This window comes from Ostrinia nubilalis, chromosome 5, assembly GCF_963855985.1.
Source record: "Ostrinia nubilalis chromosome 5, ilOstNubi1.1, whole genome shotgun sequence".
Lineage (NCBI taxonomy): Eukaryota > Metazoa > Arthropoda > Insecta > Lepidoptera > Crambidae > Ostrinia > Ostrinia nubilalis.
The window spans coordinates 4,267,682-4,282,150 of NC_087092.1; the positions used below are offsets into that span (position 1 = coordinate 4,267,682).

General features: G+C 36.1%; 1 protein-coding gene across 1 annotated transcript in view; it reads left to right on the forward strand.

The window, feature by feature from the left end:
• The first annotated feature begins 732 nt into the window (after positions 1-732).
• The window catches only part of LOC135071698 (nitric oxide synthase-like protein), a 29,227-nt gene continuing 15,490 nt past the window's right edge, over positions 733-14,469 (forward strand). Inside the window, exons 1-5 of the mRNA XM_063965475.1 lie at positions 733-1,132; positions 6,581-6,717; positions 7,976-8,138; positions 13,078-13,169; positions 13,845-13,986. Of these exons, the coding sequence (XP_063821545.1) occupies positions 842-1,132; positions 6,581-6,717; positions 7,976-8,138; positions 13,078-13,169; positions 13,845-13,986 (825 nt within the window). The 5' untranslated portion in view covers positions 733-841. The remainder of the gene's footprint in view (positions 1,133-6,580; positions 6,718-7,975; positions 8,139-13,077; positions 13,170-13,844; positions 13,987-14,469) is intronic.

Genomic DNA, 14,469 nt, shown 5'->3' on the forward strand with positions numbered 1-14,469 from the left:
TGTGCAATATAAATAAATCACTAATAATCTCAAAAAAAATTTTTTTGTAAGTCTCTGTTTAGTCTTCTATGAGTTTTCTTTAATTTTTGATGCAACTTGAACACCAATAAACACATTCCTTCACTGCACAGGCTTGCTGTCTCAAGGCTTAACATCTCAAGCTGTCGGTGGCCGTGTTATGACAGTGCTGGGCTGCTGCTAATGTCAGCTGATAAAGACAAACGAAGCGCGCGACTATTATTTGTAAAATATTACTCCAAGGGCTAGGAGACCTTTCGGCTTTTTTTAATCAAACGATTTTTTTCCATGCTCATCTCATTTATAATGAGATCAAAAGTAAGGTTATTCTCTTAGCATATAAGTTTCTAATTTATATAATCTTTTAAAAATAATAGGTGTATTTACCTTCTGCAGCTCAATATAGGTAGGTACTTGAAATTAGAATTATAAAAAGATTTTGATCGCTACACAGATTCCTTTGAATAATATCCTAAACTTTGTATAAAGATAAATCTTTCTGAATCCTTACTGAAATGGAATTCTTAACCAAACAACGCATCACTATCAATTTATTTTATTTTGTACCTATTTATAGCACTCTAATACTGTAGCCTACTTGAACGTTAGCCCCTAGCCTACAGAGACAAACCGTCACAGGTTAGTAGTCCGTCTAAAAGATAAAATTCTTATAAATACACCAGTCGCACCTAATTGTTACTAGTGCGCTCGCAAATTCGCGCCCGCCTCATTAATATATCAACCGTTACAACTTACATACAAAAAACTTTTCCATTTTAAAGTCATCCAAAAATCATACAATCATCAAAAGTTGACATTAAAAATGGCTCCCGGAGTCATCCAGAACTCGGAAACCATCATCAACAACTCTTTGGAAGTCATCGCGGCTGACAATGGGGCTTTTATGAACCAGTTGTTGGTGCAACCCAAAACTTGCCCCATCGACCATTTTGATTTCCCCGAAAACGGGACAGAAGATGGTCAGGTGAAGATTGAGGAGGTGAAAGAGCTGAAGAAGCCGGTCCGTAGGGTCATAAGGCCTAAGGTGCTGAAGAACTACGAGTCCCACGATTACCTGTACGATCGTCTCTACGAAGACACTTGTCCAAGAGTTGTGAGTACCTTTTTTTAACGGACTACAAAGTGTGACAAATTCCGATGTCCTTGTCTGATCTGAAGAGAGGTGATTTGGGAGTGCTCAAACGTAAAATTTTTGGAATTGGACCAAATTCAAAATATCAAAAAACAACAAATCTCTATTATTATTAATAGTTAAAACGTATAATGAATACCAATATCATCCTCTTTTGATTCAGGCAAAGTATTTTACATAGCATAGGTATAATAGACAAGTGCTTAAGTTTAATTACATTAATTATTAAATAAAAATAAAAATACGATGTTATCGTCAAAAATAATTTATTGATATTTTGTACAAACTAAAGACACTTAATTTTTTTGAAGATACCTCAAACTAAAAAATCCTTCGAACTATGTTTCAAATGTTTGTTTAGTTTTGTGTCAATACATAATTTAAAATCTTAACTAGCGTATATTATGAGTAATAAATAAATGAGACACATGTAAATAGACAGATAATCTCGTGTTTGTTTTACTTTGTAATCACAATATAACTTTGTAAGCACGCGCCCACTAAGTAAATAATGAACGTAGATATAAATTACCTGGTTGTGATAAAGAAACATGATAAATTACGGTTCTTTTTTGAGTCCATGAGTGTAATTTTCTGATATGATTTTCTAATAAACATTTATGACTATGACTATGACTAAATAGTTAGGGAGGCGAGTAGGGGAATTTTCGGCAATACTCGAGCGTGGCAGTTTAAGATATGAGAGATACCTTAGACCTAATAGAACAACCTTGTAAAGTATTTAGCTCTATATGTAGTGACGCGCGCCTAGGATAGACAATCAGATTAGTAAAAAAAAATAGATAGTCTGAAATACTCGAGCGCGTCAGATTAACATATTGGGGGTTGATTTTAGTGTTTAAAGACTAAATTTAACTAATCTGACGATAAGTCCTTGACGCCGCCGAGTTATAGGGTCGCGAACTTGTAAAAAAAAACGTTAATCCGGCATTCTCGAGCGCGATTTTTTATTTTTTTATTTTGAAGAATATAATCTAAAACTTACTAAAAATACAAAATCTGCCGGTTTCCGCATGACGGGAAGTGTGGAGAAGCTATTTCGTCTTCCTAAGAACGCGTTACGGCATATAAGTCGCGAACGATACATTTTACAAAAAAAAAAGTTTAAATGAACATTTACGTTGGTTGTATCTATCGCTTTATTGACATTTTTAAATTCCCCATTTTATCAAGGAGAAAGAAAGGACAAAAAAGAAACCAAAAAACCTTTTTCGGTCAGATTAAGAGAACCCACCAACATTTTTGTCAGATTAAAAAAATATGCTTTCAGGATACCGAGATAAACCTCCCCTATGAAAATCTGACGCGCTCGAGTATTTCAAAAAAACTTTTTATTTTGCATTTTCAAAAATTCATCGTAACTTATCGTCACGCCGAAACCGTCAGTTTTTTAAAGGGAGCTTCCTTGGGGCCTACTTAACACCCCTTCCGAAAATCTGACGCGATCGAGTAATTTTTTTTTTCATTTTTGACTACTTTATATGCCTACCCCCACCACGCAAACCGGCAGATTAGTATACCGTTGTTATCAGAGGCACTCGGGGCATACGTAGTATGAATATCTGACGCGCTCGAGAATGCCCAAAGTAACTGTTTTTTTTAAACATTTTTGAAAAACCGTACACGCCAAACCTACCGCTAAAATGGTTTTTGCCATACGAGCTTTTCTTTTCGAAATTATTTTATCTTTCGATTTTGATAGGTCTCGACGGCGCCGTTGAATTACGCCATTTAGCTACCTCGCCTCCCTAACTATTATAATAACTTTTGCAGGCAATATTGTAATAGGCAGTTATTGTATTTTTAAAACGGTAATGTAATAAACTAAAGTACTGAAACTGTGATGCTAAGCTAAGATTTGTCGATATATTCTTAGTAGGTAGAGGTACTATTAATTATTTTTGATAGACTCTATCCTGAAAATAATACTATAGTTTGCTTAAAAAGATATTATCTGTGAAATGCAAGTACTTGTAGACAAATGATGAAGCTACGGAGATCGTGATCGCTTCGCTGCTTCATCCTTTTGGGTACAGAACAAAAGATGTTATGTCAATTCCTTCACCTATTAAGTACTGTCTTCCATTATTTTTGTTCCACCCTTGTCACAATAAAGGATACTCCCTTTCACATCCAGCGCGCGGAATCCGTGTAGTATTTACTTAACACTGATATCACTCCGGCGTTTCTGATTTTATTGCTTGCGATTTGGTGCGTTCCGAACGTCTATGTGTTTACACTGGTCCCGAGGAGCGAGGAAAAACAAAAGATTTGTTTGCTTTGTCACGAGTCATTAAGGTGGCAACACTGTCGGTTATTGTCACGAAGCGATGGGCGATTGTTTCATAACACACGGTAGTTATCGTTTGGACAAATGGGGTGACTGGAAATTTTGATTTTTTTATAGGAAAAGGTATGCGTTAAAAAGTACCTACCTAATCGTATTAAAAGTAACGAGACTATTTCCACCGCTGCAACTCCTGTGTAGCCAGGATCTACAGCTTAACTGCCAATAAAATCCCAACCAGTGAAGGTCAAGTTTGACTAGATGTTATGTGACCTCTAAAAACGAGACCATATTATGGCTCGCACTGTAAAAAGTTATGAGATCTCATTACGCTTGTAGAGTTAGGGACGTGTAATCCCTAACTCTACAAGCCCTTACTTCACAAACTCTACACCTGAATCAAAATATGTGGCTTGGCCGTTTTGCTACCGTCATACGCATAATTAATGTGAAAAATAAGTAACGACAGGCACAAGTTAGTAATGTTACCCTGAAAATTTTATATTCTTTGCCATAATTATAAAACCGTTAACCGGTGGTTAAAAAACGTAAACAATTTCATTTAATATAACGCGTAAAGCGTACATACGTATCCCCAATTCGTACGTGTCCCAGTTAAGGTACGTTTTGTCTGCCCAAGTCCGCGTGACGTCGTCACCCCGCCCGCGGCGTCGCATTCACAACCAGCTCCAATATTTATTTCGCATTATTCTCTACGGCAGAGGTTCTCAATCTTATTCCGTATCTTTGAAATTAATTATTTCTCAGCGCCCACAATTTTTACCAGATCTTAAATGTGAACTAATTACTAGGTAGGTCTTCATTTTTTGTCAGCCGTTTGGTGTAGCGGTCCAGAACGGACTACTACGCCGCGAGGTTCCGGGTTCGATTCCCGGCCGGGCAGAAATTGAAATGATGAATTTTAATTTCTGTGACGGGTCTGGGTGTTACTATGAATGTAGTTATAAAAAAAAATCAAGTATGTTTATATCCGTTGTCTAGCACCCATAGTACAAGTTTTGTTTAGTTTGGGACTCTTGGGCGCAGTGTAAAATGTCCAAGGATATTTATTATTTATTTATTTAATTTTAGTGAATTATAACATACGAAGAAGATGGAATTACAAATCGCCCCCCTATACAACATCACTTTTTAGCGCCCCCAAGGGGCATTGTCGCCCACTTTGAGAAACACTAGTCTACAACAACTCGCAGTGAAAGCGCCCCGGGCCGCGCAAACTTAGCGGAACTTCGCTACATGTGGCATTGTAGGGTTTTTTAGGTTCCAACGGTCCCAACGAATCCTCATGGCTTTATTTTTAAGCTTTGGGTCTTACTTTATATTTTTAATCGAACGTTTTGATTTGTATTTCACATAGTGCTCTACCATAAAACTTGACGTAGAAACGTCGTGCACGACAATCATTAGAACGGAAGTTCGCTGTAAGGCGTTGTCAGAAGATGATGAAAATATACGACTTTACCCACGTATTCATTATTTATATAAAAACTTAATATGAAACAATAATTAAACTGCGCTTCCATTATAATCTTACAAAGATGCACAAACTACCTCATTTCAGCAAGTAGTACTTCAATTGAGGTGCAAAACGAAGATTAGGTCCAACCCACTTACAAAACAGGGCGTGAAGTGATACGCAGTCTGTGTCGCAGGAGGCTATTTTGCGATGAAGGCATTCAAAACGGGACTTTATTTTAAGAAACGAAATTAGTTAATTGTTTACAGAATGTTTGTTACATCATGATATACCTACATTCAAATATACAAAAATACATTATTAGGTTTCGGCTTCTTTTAATTATACTTAGAGCCAAATAAAGTATCCTAAACTTCATTATTATAATTAGTATCCCATGAATATTAAACTACACCATTAAAAAAATATTGGAAACGTAACGAACCTCATTTATTAAACAAATTAACGCATTAACACTACGCAAAAGTTTTTATTCCGCAACATGGAACACTGGCTGGTTGTAACGGAGCTTACGGGCGACGCGAAAAAAAAGAAAAACAACATGTCTATTTTTGTTCCATTTTGGCGCCAGTTCGTTTGTTAACAATTTGTGGAACAATGTGAGTGCTGAGACAATGTTTTCTTTTACCTTCGATAATATTTTGCGGTAACTATTTGTTTTGGGTTTAATGGATAGTTATGTCTGGATGTCCGGTGATTGTCGATTTACTGAAAATAGACAAGAGACATTGTCCTCAATGAAAAATATTACAATCATGTACTTATACTCGTACTATTTAGGTATTTTTTACAAACTTATTTACATAGACGAGATGTTAATCTATAGGTACCTACTAATATTAAAAGCTGAATAGTTTGTTTGTTTGGTTAAATGCGCTAATTTCAGGAAATACTGGTCCGATTTGCCAAAAAAAATATTTTTGTGTTGGATAGTCATTTATTTAGAAAGGTTATACTTACTTACTACTATAACGCAACGACCAATAAAACCAGTGCATCAATGAAAAATGTTGCCAAAAGTGGACGTGTGCAATAGTGTGCATGTGAAAATAGTTTGAATATTTTCACGCGACTACGCGCACAGCTAGTATTTTAAACATGGAGAAATATAAGTTTTAGATTTGTTACAGATTTGGCAGCTGGTTCATTGTAGGCTTATACTGAATCAAATTTATATTTTACGCATTGCAATCCATAATAAACACATTGAGCTCAGGTAGCAGCTGTTTACGATTGTTTTATTGAGTTCGCACGAACACTGTGTCGCATGCAAATAGCATTAATCTACATTCGAAAGTAAAATATTCTTGAGATTGTTTTGGTGTTATATTTTTTCTTTGATTTATGAAAGCTGCTATTTTTTATGCCCTTTCACTTGGTAATTAAAAGCAAAATACAGATACTCATAAAGTATTATTTCATGTCACTCAATTTAAATAAATATGTTAAAGTACCTACCTAACTAAAGATCTGTGGCTTATGTGACATTCATTAAATAGTACCCAAGTGTTTTAAAGAATGTTTACCTTGGAAATATTGGTTACTAATGTTAATTAGTTCAGTCATAAACATGTTTTTACTAATAATAACATTTTGTCCTCAGCCAACGCTATGCAACGAGCGGGCCTGCCTCGGCAGCCTCATGGCCATTCCAGGGCGGGGCGAGGAGCCGCGAGACCCCGAAGAAGTGCTGAACGACGCCAAGGACTTCTTTGGGCAATACTTCGCTTCGATCAGAAGGTAGGTTGTACAGTTTTATGCCTTTGCATGCAGTGAAATGAAAAAAAAAAACAATAGGTTTTTATTCAAGATCATGAGGAAGCGTTCAATGATGCCAGACTTCTTCGCTTCGATCAGAACGTAGGCTGTATAGTTTTATTCCTTGGCTCGAAGTATGTACAAAGAAAAAAAATAGTTTTTGAATGCGACACCATAGACTTCTTGAGGCAATACTTCGCTTTCATCAGAAGATAGGTATGGATTATTTGCATAAAACAATACAAACAATCCCATCTGCTTTAATATTGTACGAAAATAGTCATTGGTTATGAATTAATTAAAATTAGAAGTAAGTATAACACCGAACATGCTTAAAATGCGAGATTCAAGGATTTTCGAAACTAGAATAATAAGTTACTTGAGATTATTTATCATATTCACGCTAAAATCAGTGACTTTTTTTTAAATTTTGAAGTCTTGGATACAATTTATTGATTGATTTTAAATAGCGCATATTTATATTGTTTTAGGGTTTGTATTGTTATAATTATGATAACATAATCGATATTTTCATTATGTTCCAATCACTTAACAGCGTTCTGCATACTTAATTTGAAATCGTGCAGTTGGTATCAATGCCGAAATAATTTATTTGATTAATAAGTATACCAACTCGCTCTGGCTTTTCATAGACAATGAATTCAATTACTGAATACTTAGTTAATTTTAATTCTGATGGAAACTGCATTAATTTAAATCATATTAGCTATTATTCATATTATGTAGTACATCGTTAGAAAATCTTTACATCTTTTGATCCGAATCCAAGTATTTTTGTTCGAAATTTTTGCACGTCTGCGAGCAAACTGAACACATGATCCTACTATAATATTGTCACCCTGTATTACTGTGTTTTTGGCAAATAAACGTTTGAACTTGAACTTAAAGAAGAAATAATTTTGAAGCGACAATAGCACAACTACCTATAGCATAACGGTGTAACGGCCATTCGATTTGGTAGTTCGGTCCGTGGGACTATTGTCACCTATTGTGGTGAACCTTCTTAAACACTAGAATAATATTGGCTTAGGTTTAGGACTTAACGGGAATATAACGGGTAATTTGTGTTTTTACTTATCCTTAATTTAGTTTTCATGGTTACGGTTCGGTAAGGCGCTATTTTTTTTTGAAGTTATATTTTGCTATTTTTTTTGTGTTAAGGTCTTATTTTAGCCCTTTTAAGAAACCAATGAATACAAAAAGTTGTGTTTCAATACAGAGCCAACACGCCCGCGCACGAAGCTCGCTGGAAGTTAGTCCAGGATGAAGTGGCTCGGACTGGCACGTACCAGCTCACTACCACCGAGCTGGTCTTCGGAGCCAAGCTGGCATGGAGGAACGCCAGCCGCTGTATAGGAAGGATACAATGGTCCAAGCTTCAGGTATGTTTGGATTTTATGTAGGTCATCTATCATATCTAGGTCAATGCTGTGGCGCCATGTGATGGTTTTATAGGTGTGATTGTGGAATAAAAGTGTACCTATGTTCCTAGGTATACTGTACCAGTATTGGTACTTGGCACAGATCGCTGCAATCATCTAGGATAGACTTTTCCCAGCAGTGGACAAAACACGTCTATTTATGACAGAAGAAAATACAAAAAGAAGTTGTAAGCAAGAGATTGCACAGATTTTAATACACTCGTATTTAAAACCAGCAATTTTTTTAATTCATTGAATCATTTCAACTTCTAAGAAATAGTCGACAAGCGTAATTTTAACATTGGACATTCATTCATTTATTCAACAGTCTTACGGTCCAATCAGAACCTTCCAGTATGTTATCGTTCCAATACATTTTCCACGGTCACACTGATTGTTTTACCTCTGAATGAACATTCAAAGGAGCCTGCACAAGACGTGACGATGAAAGAGTAAACAAGCTGTAAAAATGAACCTGCGGTCCATTGATAAAAGGAAATCGCCGACTGAAATCAATTAACTCGTTTTGCTACTAGTTAAGTGGTTGGCGGAGATGAAAACGAACTAAATAAATTTGCCGGCACTGATGAGAAAAGCCTCGTTTTGTTTTACAATTGAGTAAATTCTCGACCTTTCAATGGAGTTTACTAATTTTGTTACTTTTTTCGCGAGAACATAAAATACAGTAATAGAACACAATGAAGTAACTGGTTTTTTGATACAAAAATAATAATTTAAGTACAGAAGACGACTCTAGGACTCTAGGTACGCAAATTCGATTAGGCACAAATTGTTACATACTATGTTACATGCTACATACTTAAATTACAATAATTGTACAGAAGTGTCGATCAGCAAATCAATGTTTTTCTCGATAGTAGGTAAATAATAGTAATAATGCAATTTCAATTAAAACATAATTAGGTTGAATGGCTTCGTATAGATTTGTTAGGCTGATGACGTACTATGCAATGAGTTTGTCAAAAGGGCTGACAAAACAAGATTGCTGATGCTTAGAAACTGCGCAAATAACGTTTTGTTGGATGCGACAATACCAAGAGATAAGTTTAGGGATTAGGCTTATGTGCGTAATATTCTTATAATTAGCCATTTTAAAAAATATAATTATTGCCTAATATGTAATTTTTATTCAAACACAGATTTGATACATGATTCATGTCAAAGATCCATGAAATAGCATGTGAGTAGGTAATATTTTCACACAGTCAATGGGCCTATTGGGTGCCTATTACTAACGTAGCTACTGAATAATCTATAGCGCTATTCTTTCCAATTTCTTTGTAGTCAAAGCGCTTTTGTATCGCGTGAATCAAATTTGCCCGCGAGAAGGAATTTCCTAAATATTTATTTTTATTTACTAGGTACTACTGTAACATGTACCGGGAAATGTATCTTTGAACCGCTAAATATTAATTGTACACAGATTATACACGAATTCTTATAAACTTTGTTATTAATAGTGATTTAAATACTTCCATAACATAAACAAAAGTGTTCAGAAGGTTTTTTAGCTGTAATAGAAAAAAAACACAAAGTTTTAAACAAGACTTAGTATTTTATCATATTTTTACATTTACACAGTTCATGCAATTAGTCATAGAAGCAAATGTCTTTGAAGTTTATTTACAAGTCATAAAAATGTGTTTACCAAAGGGGCATGTACCGCAGCATTTTACCTAGGTACGTCTAATTTTATGTTTTTCACGTGACATCTGTACCAAAAGTTTACTTTTTAATTTCGTCATAAGCGGCTTGAGGTCATGCTTTGGATGCTTGTTGATATAGACTTCTTTTAAACGATTTGTGTTTGTTTACAAAGTACAACTTTAGTATAATGTGAATAAAATAATGTATAGGTACTCACTGTTTCATCAACTAAATACATAACCATCAATCCATCAATGGGATTAGATATTTTACTAATTACGCCGCCGAATCGAATGATGAAGCTGTAGCAGAGTGACGTCCCTGATTCATTTATCCGCTCGTTTCCATTCAGTTTCCTGCGTCGCGAGGCGGACCGACTTAAGGCACATTACCAGTTCTGTATTACGTGTGGCAAAGACGACTGATAGAGACTTACTTTTTATTGCCCATACCTATCGCACAAAACTGACAGAAAAACTAAAAAAGCTAAAAAGCTCTAATCCTCTTCCAGGCAAATCTTCCCCAGGTTGCCCAGGAGAGGATAGTTGTTTGAAATAAAAAGGAAAGGATAGAGAGTTAGAAGAGCTAATAAAAGTATTTAATAATTGCAGATTTTGCTTTGTTAATCAAATCACAGTCGTAAATTAAAATGTAGAGTTTGAGACTGAGGTATTGCCTGTAATGTAGCATAAAAAAAAAAAAAAAATCAGTCCTATGAAAACTGTCACACGGCCAAAAGCGATCGCTTTCCGAAATAGGAGCCAGTCTTTACGGTTGATGGTCGGGGATGATCGCGAATAAACTTAGTAATTACGCGGCTTTTCCAGATTGCTTCAGTTAAACGAAATTGGATCAACTATTTGGAGGTTTAAAAACCGATTAATTGCAGTGTTTAAAAGCCGGTTCTAGTCTTTTTGACATTTCCTATACAATGTGAATGGACTTGGTGAACATTATTTTTACGACTTTACTTGACAGTAGGTTACAATAACTTAAATTAAATAGGAAAACTATTATAAAAGGTAATCAATTTAATTAGTAAAAAAAATCACACGTATTTAATTGTTTTCCATTTCCATTCTAGCCATTACAAAATCAATGTAATGGCTAGAAAAACTAAAACTTGTTCAATTTGTTTATTCTGTGTAAATGCCCTGTCCCAAATAAACCCTCCCTGATAGGGGTTAAGTGAACGGTGCGTTTCGTTAAGTAGTGGCTCGTTTCGACAGTGAGCGATGACGTCACTCGGAGACGATCACCTCTTCAGTTGTAGAGCGAACCTGTTTACTGATAAAGTGATGAGTGGATACGAATTATTGGGGTTCGGTAACTTTGAAAGATCTTTATAAAACCTACTATCGTTTCTGAACCTTGACACATTTCAATAGAGTTGATTTACGAGCCGATTCAGCCGATTTCAGGTTAATAAAAAGCTATTGTTTAATTCCGTTATTCCGTATATTTCCGATGTGAAATTCATACAAGCAGGTTAGTCTACGATTCTGTTCCGTGCGAATATTTGGTAGCTTAGTCTTACATCCCTTTTTAGCCGACTGCGCTAGAAGGAGTGTTTTTTCACGTTTATTTTCATTACCAAAATGCTGCGATACGGAGTTTTCAACCTTAGTAGAGAAAATTCTCGATTTAATTTTACTTAACGTTACGCAAACCGCACAATACGCACCTAGCACTTTGTCACCGACTCACATCTTCACGCCTTTACAAATGCTACCAATCACTTACCTGCACATACACTAATTGCGAGCGATTCCATCTTATTTAGTCACTGGCCTACATCGCACGTTGAATCAGTGATAAAATAGGTGCTACTTCGCCTCAGTGCGGCATGGTGGAGCTAATTACATCAGGCGTTATTTTGTGGAACTTCATTTAGCGTGGTTGTACTAATTTATTGGATGATTTTATAGAATTTTGGGTTTTTAGGTCAATAGCATTGTTCTGATGATAAAACATCTGATGTTTTCAATTTGCTCACCCTCAAAAGTAGATGGGAAAATTTGAATGGGCTGGGTAATTTATGTATTATTAAATTCATACAAAAATAATTTCCGTTTTGTGAGTTGAAGCGCAATAAAAGGCTTGGCTTTTATTGCGCTTCAACTACCAACTACCATTGAATTACCAAACTATTAAAGATAGCGCACGAGTTTTTCCTTTGCATAAAAATATTCTCATATTCTCAACTTTATTTGTCATTGACGAAATCATAAAGATGATTGCGGTACTAACCCTACTTGAGTTACCTACCGCAGACTTTCAAGCAAAGGTCAAGCGACCCCGAGAAGCTATAAGGGCACACTTCTGGCCCCAAATCTATGTTATGGAAATCCTGACGGACGAAGAGTTCACCCAATTTTCCCTAATAATATTACGAAGCGGTGAAAAAGGGGTTTTATTAAAACGATTACGGCAAGGTAGAGATGTATTTACGCGATCTTTGCATTTGTACATGACGTTTAGGAATACCTTTCTGTATTTTGGTCTGTTAGGTAGAGTGCCCGAAGGAAGTTTTGTAAGAATTAGTAGTTTGGTTGAAATCACGACTAATTTCGAGTCCACCTACCCGGAATTAACCGTGAAATTAACCGCAATGCCAAAACGGAGCGCTAGATTGGGCTCTGTATTTTTGTTAGCATAAATCAATGTGGACGCGGTACACATTCATTTAGCAAAAATTTGAGCTCTGACTGGGTAAAAAGTAAAAAAGAATTTGACTCACAAAATGAAATCTTTTCCAATTTATGATGGAATCATTATCATAAATAGATTTCCCAATGTTTTTGATTTTTGCGTATTATTTACCGGGTTTCAGACGTCGACAACAGAAATTAACGGCTTGTTATAACATCGTTAATTACTGAGATTGATTGGATATCAACCGTATCATTGCCGCTCAAAATGATGTGCCAAGTCGTTAATTTTTATTGGTTCAGTAACCGAGAATTTTAACTACCTATTATAGTCTTGATAATGCTGTCTAAATTCATGGCTATAAAGAGTAGGAAAACACATATTAATACACATACGAGAATATACCAGGTTGAAGTTTATCCCGTCATTTCGTGCAAATTCAAGCCTTCCGTCGCGGGTAAAAATGTTTTCGTCCGCGGAATGGCCCTTCAACGCTAGTTTATCTTATAAGTCACTTGTAATTTCACGTTCAAAAGCCTACTTTTGAAGACCGAAAATACTAAAAATGTCTCCTTTTCAGGTATTTGACTGCAGACAAGTGACTACGACCAGCGGGATGTTCGAAGCTCTCTGCAACCACATCAAATACAGCACAAATAAAGGAAACATCAGGTCCGACATACAAACTGAACTTTAATATGCATGCTGTTTAAAGCCTAACTTTAAAGCCTTTTATATGTTGAAGCTTAAATTGAAATATTTTGACTAGAAAAAATATTTTCGAGCATGAGTACATAAAGCTGAAATGCGTTTCGTTTATAAAGAGTTTCAGTCAAATTTTGTTCTACTGAAATTTAACTGTTTTGAAAACATTAGCAAAATAGGAAATGGTTTTAATCATAGAGTGATATTGAAGCAATTCTAAACCGATCAAACTGTCTAAAAGCTATAATCTTTATCAGTTTATTTCTTCTTATAGGGCTTACTCGATATAGGTTCTGTTTTGAGTCACCCTATTTAAATAAATAAATGAATATAAATAAATAAATATCCTTGGACATTTTACACTACGCTTCTAGTTCCAAACTAAGCAAAGCTTGTACTATGGGTACTAGACAACGGATATAAACATACTTAAATAGTTTTTTTTTGTAAATATATACATATTATACATAGTAACACCCAGACCCATCACAGAAATCAAAATTCATCATTTCAATTTCTGCCCGGCCGGGAATCGAACCCGGGACCTCTCGGCATAGTAGTCCATATCGAAACCACTACACCAAACGGCCGACAAATTTGGCCTAAGAGAGCAGAGTAATTATACTTTTTCTTTGCCCACAGGTCGGCGATAACAGTGTTCCCCCAACGCACAGACGGCAAGCATGACTACAGAATATGGAACAGCCAGCTCATCAGCTACGCAGGGTACAGGCAGCCTGATGGTACCGTACTAGGGGACCCGATGCACTGCGAGTTCACAGAGGTAGGTCAACCTTGATAACAGTATGTACCCAGCAAACAGACGGCAAGCATGACTACAGGATATGGAACAGCCAGCTCATCAGCTACGCAGGGTACAGGCAGCCCGCTGGCACCGTGCTAGGGGATCCGATGCAATGCGAGTTCACAGAGGTATGTCAACCTTGATAACAGTATGTACCCAGCAAACAGACGGCAAGCATGACTACAGGATATGGAACAGTCAGCTCATCAGTTACGCAGGGTACAGGCAGCCCGATGGCACCGTACTAGGGGACCCCATGCACTGCGAGTTTACAGAGGTAGTTCAACCTCAATAACAGTATGTACCCACAGGTTGTGAACATGACTACAGCTAATATAATTAAAGTCAACCCGACGGTATCATTTAGGTTTTAGATTAGTCTTCTGGCAACAGTCTGAGTATGAAACAAGCATTTCAGTGTTTATTTTTATTTAAAAAAAATTGTATTTGCTTATAATATTT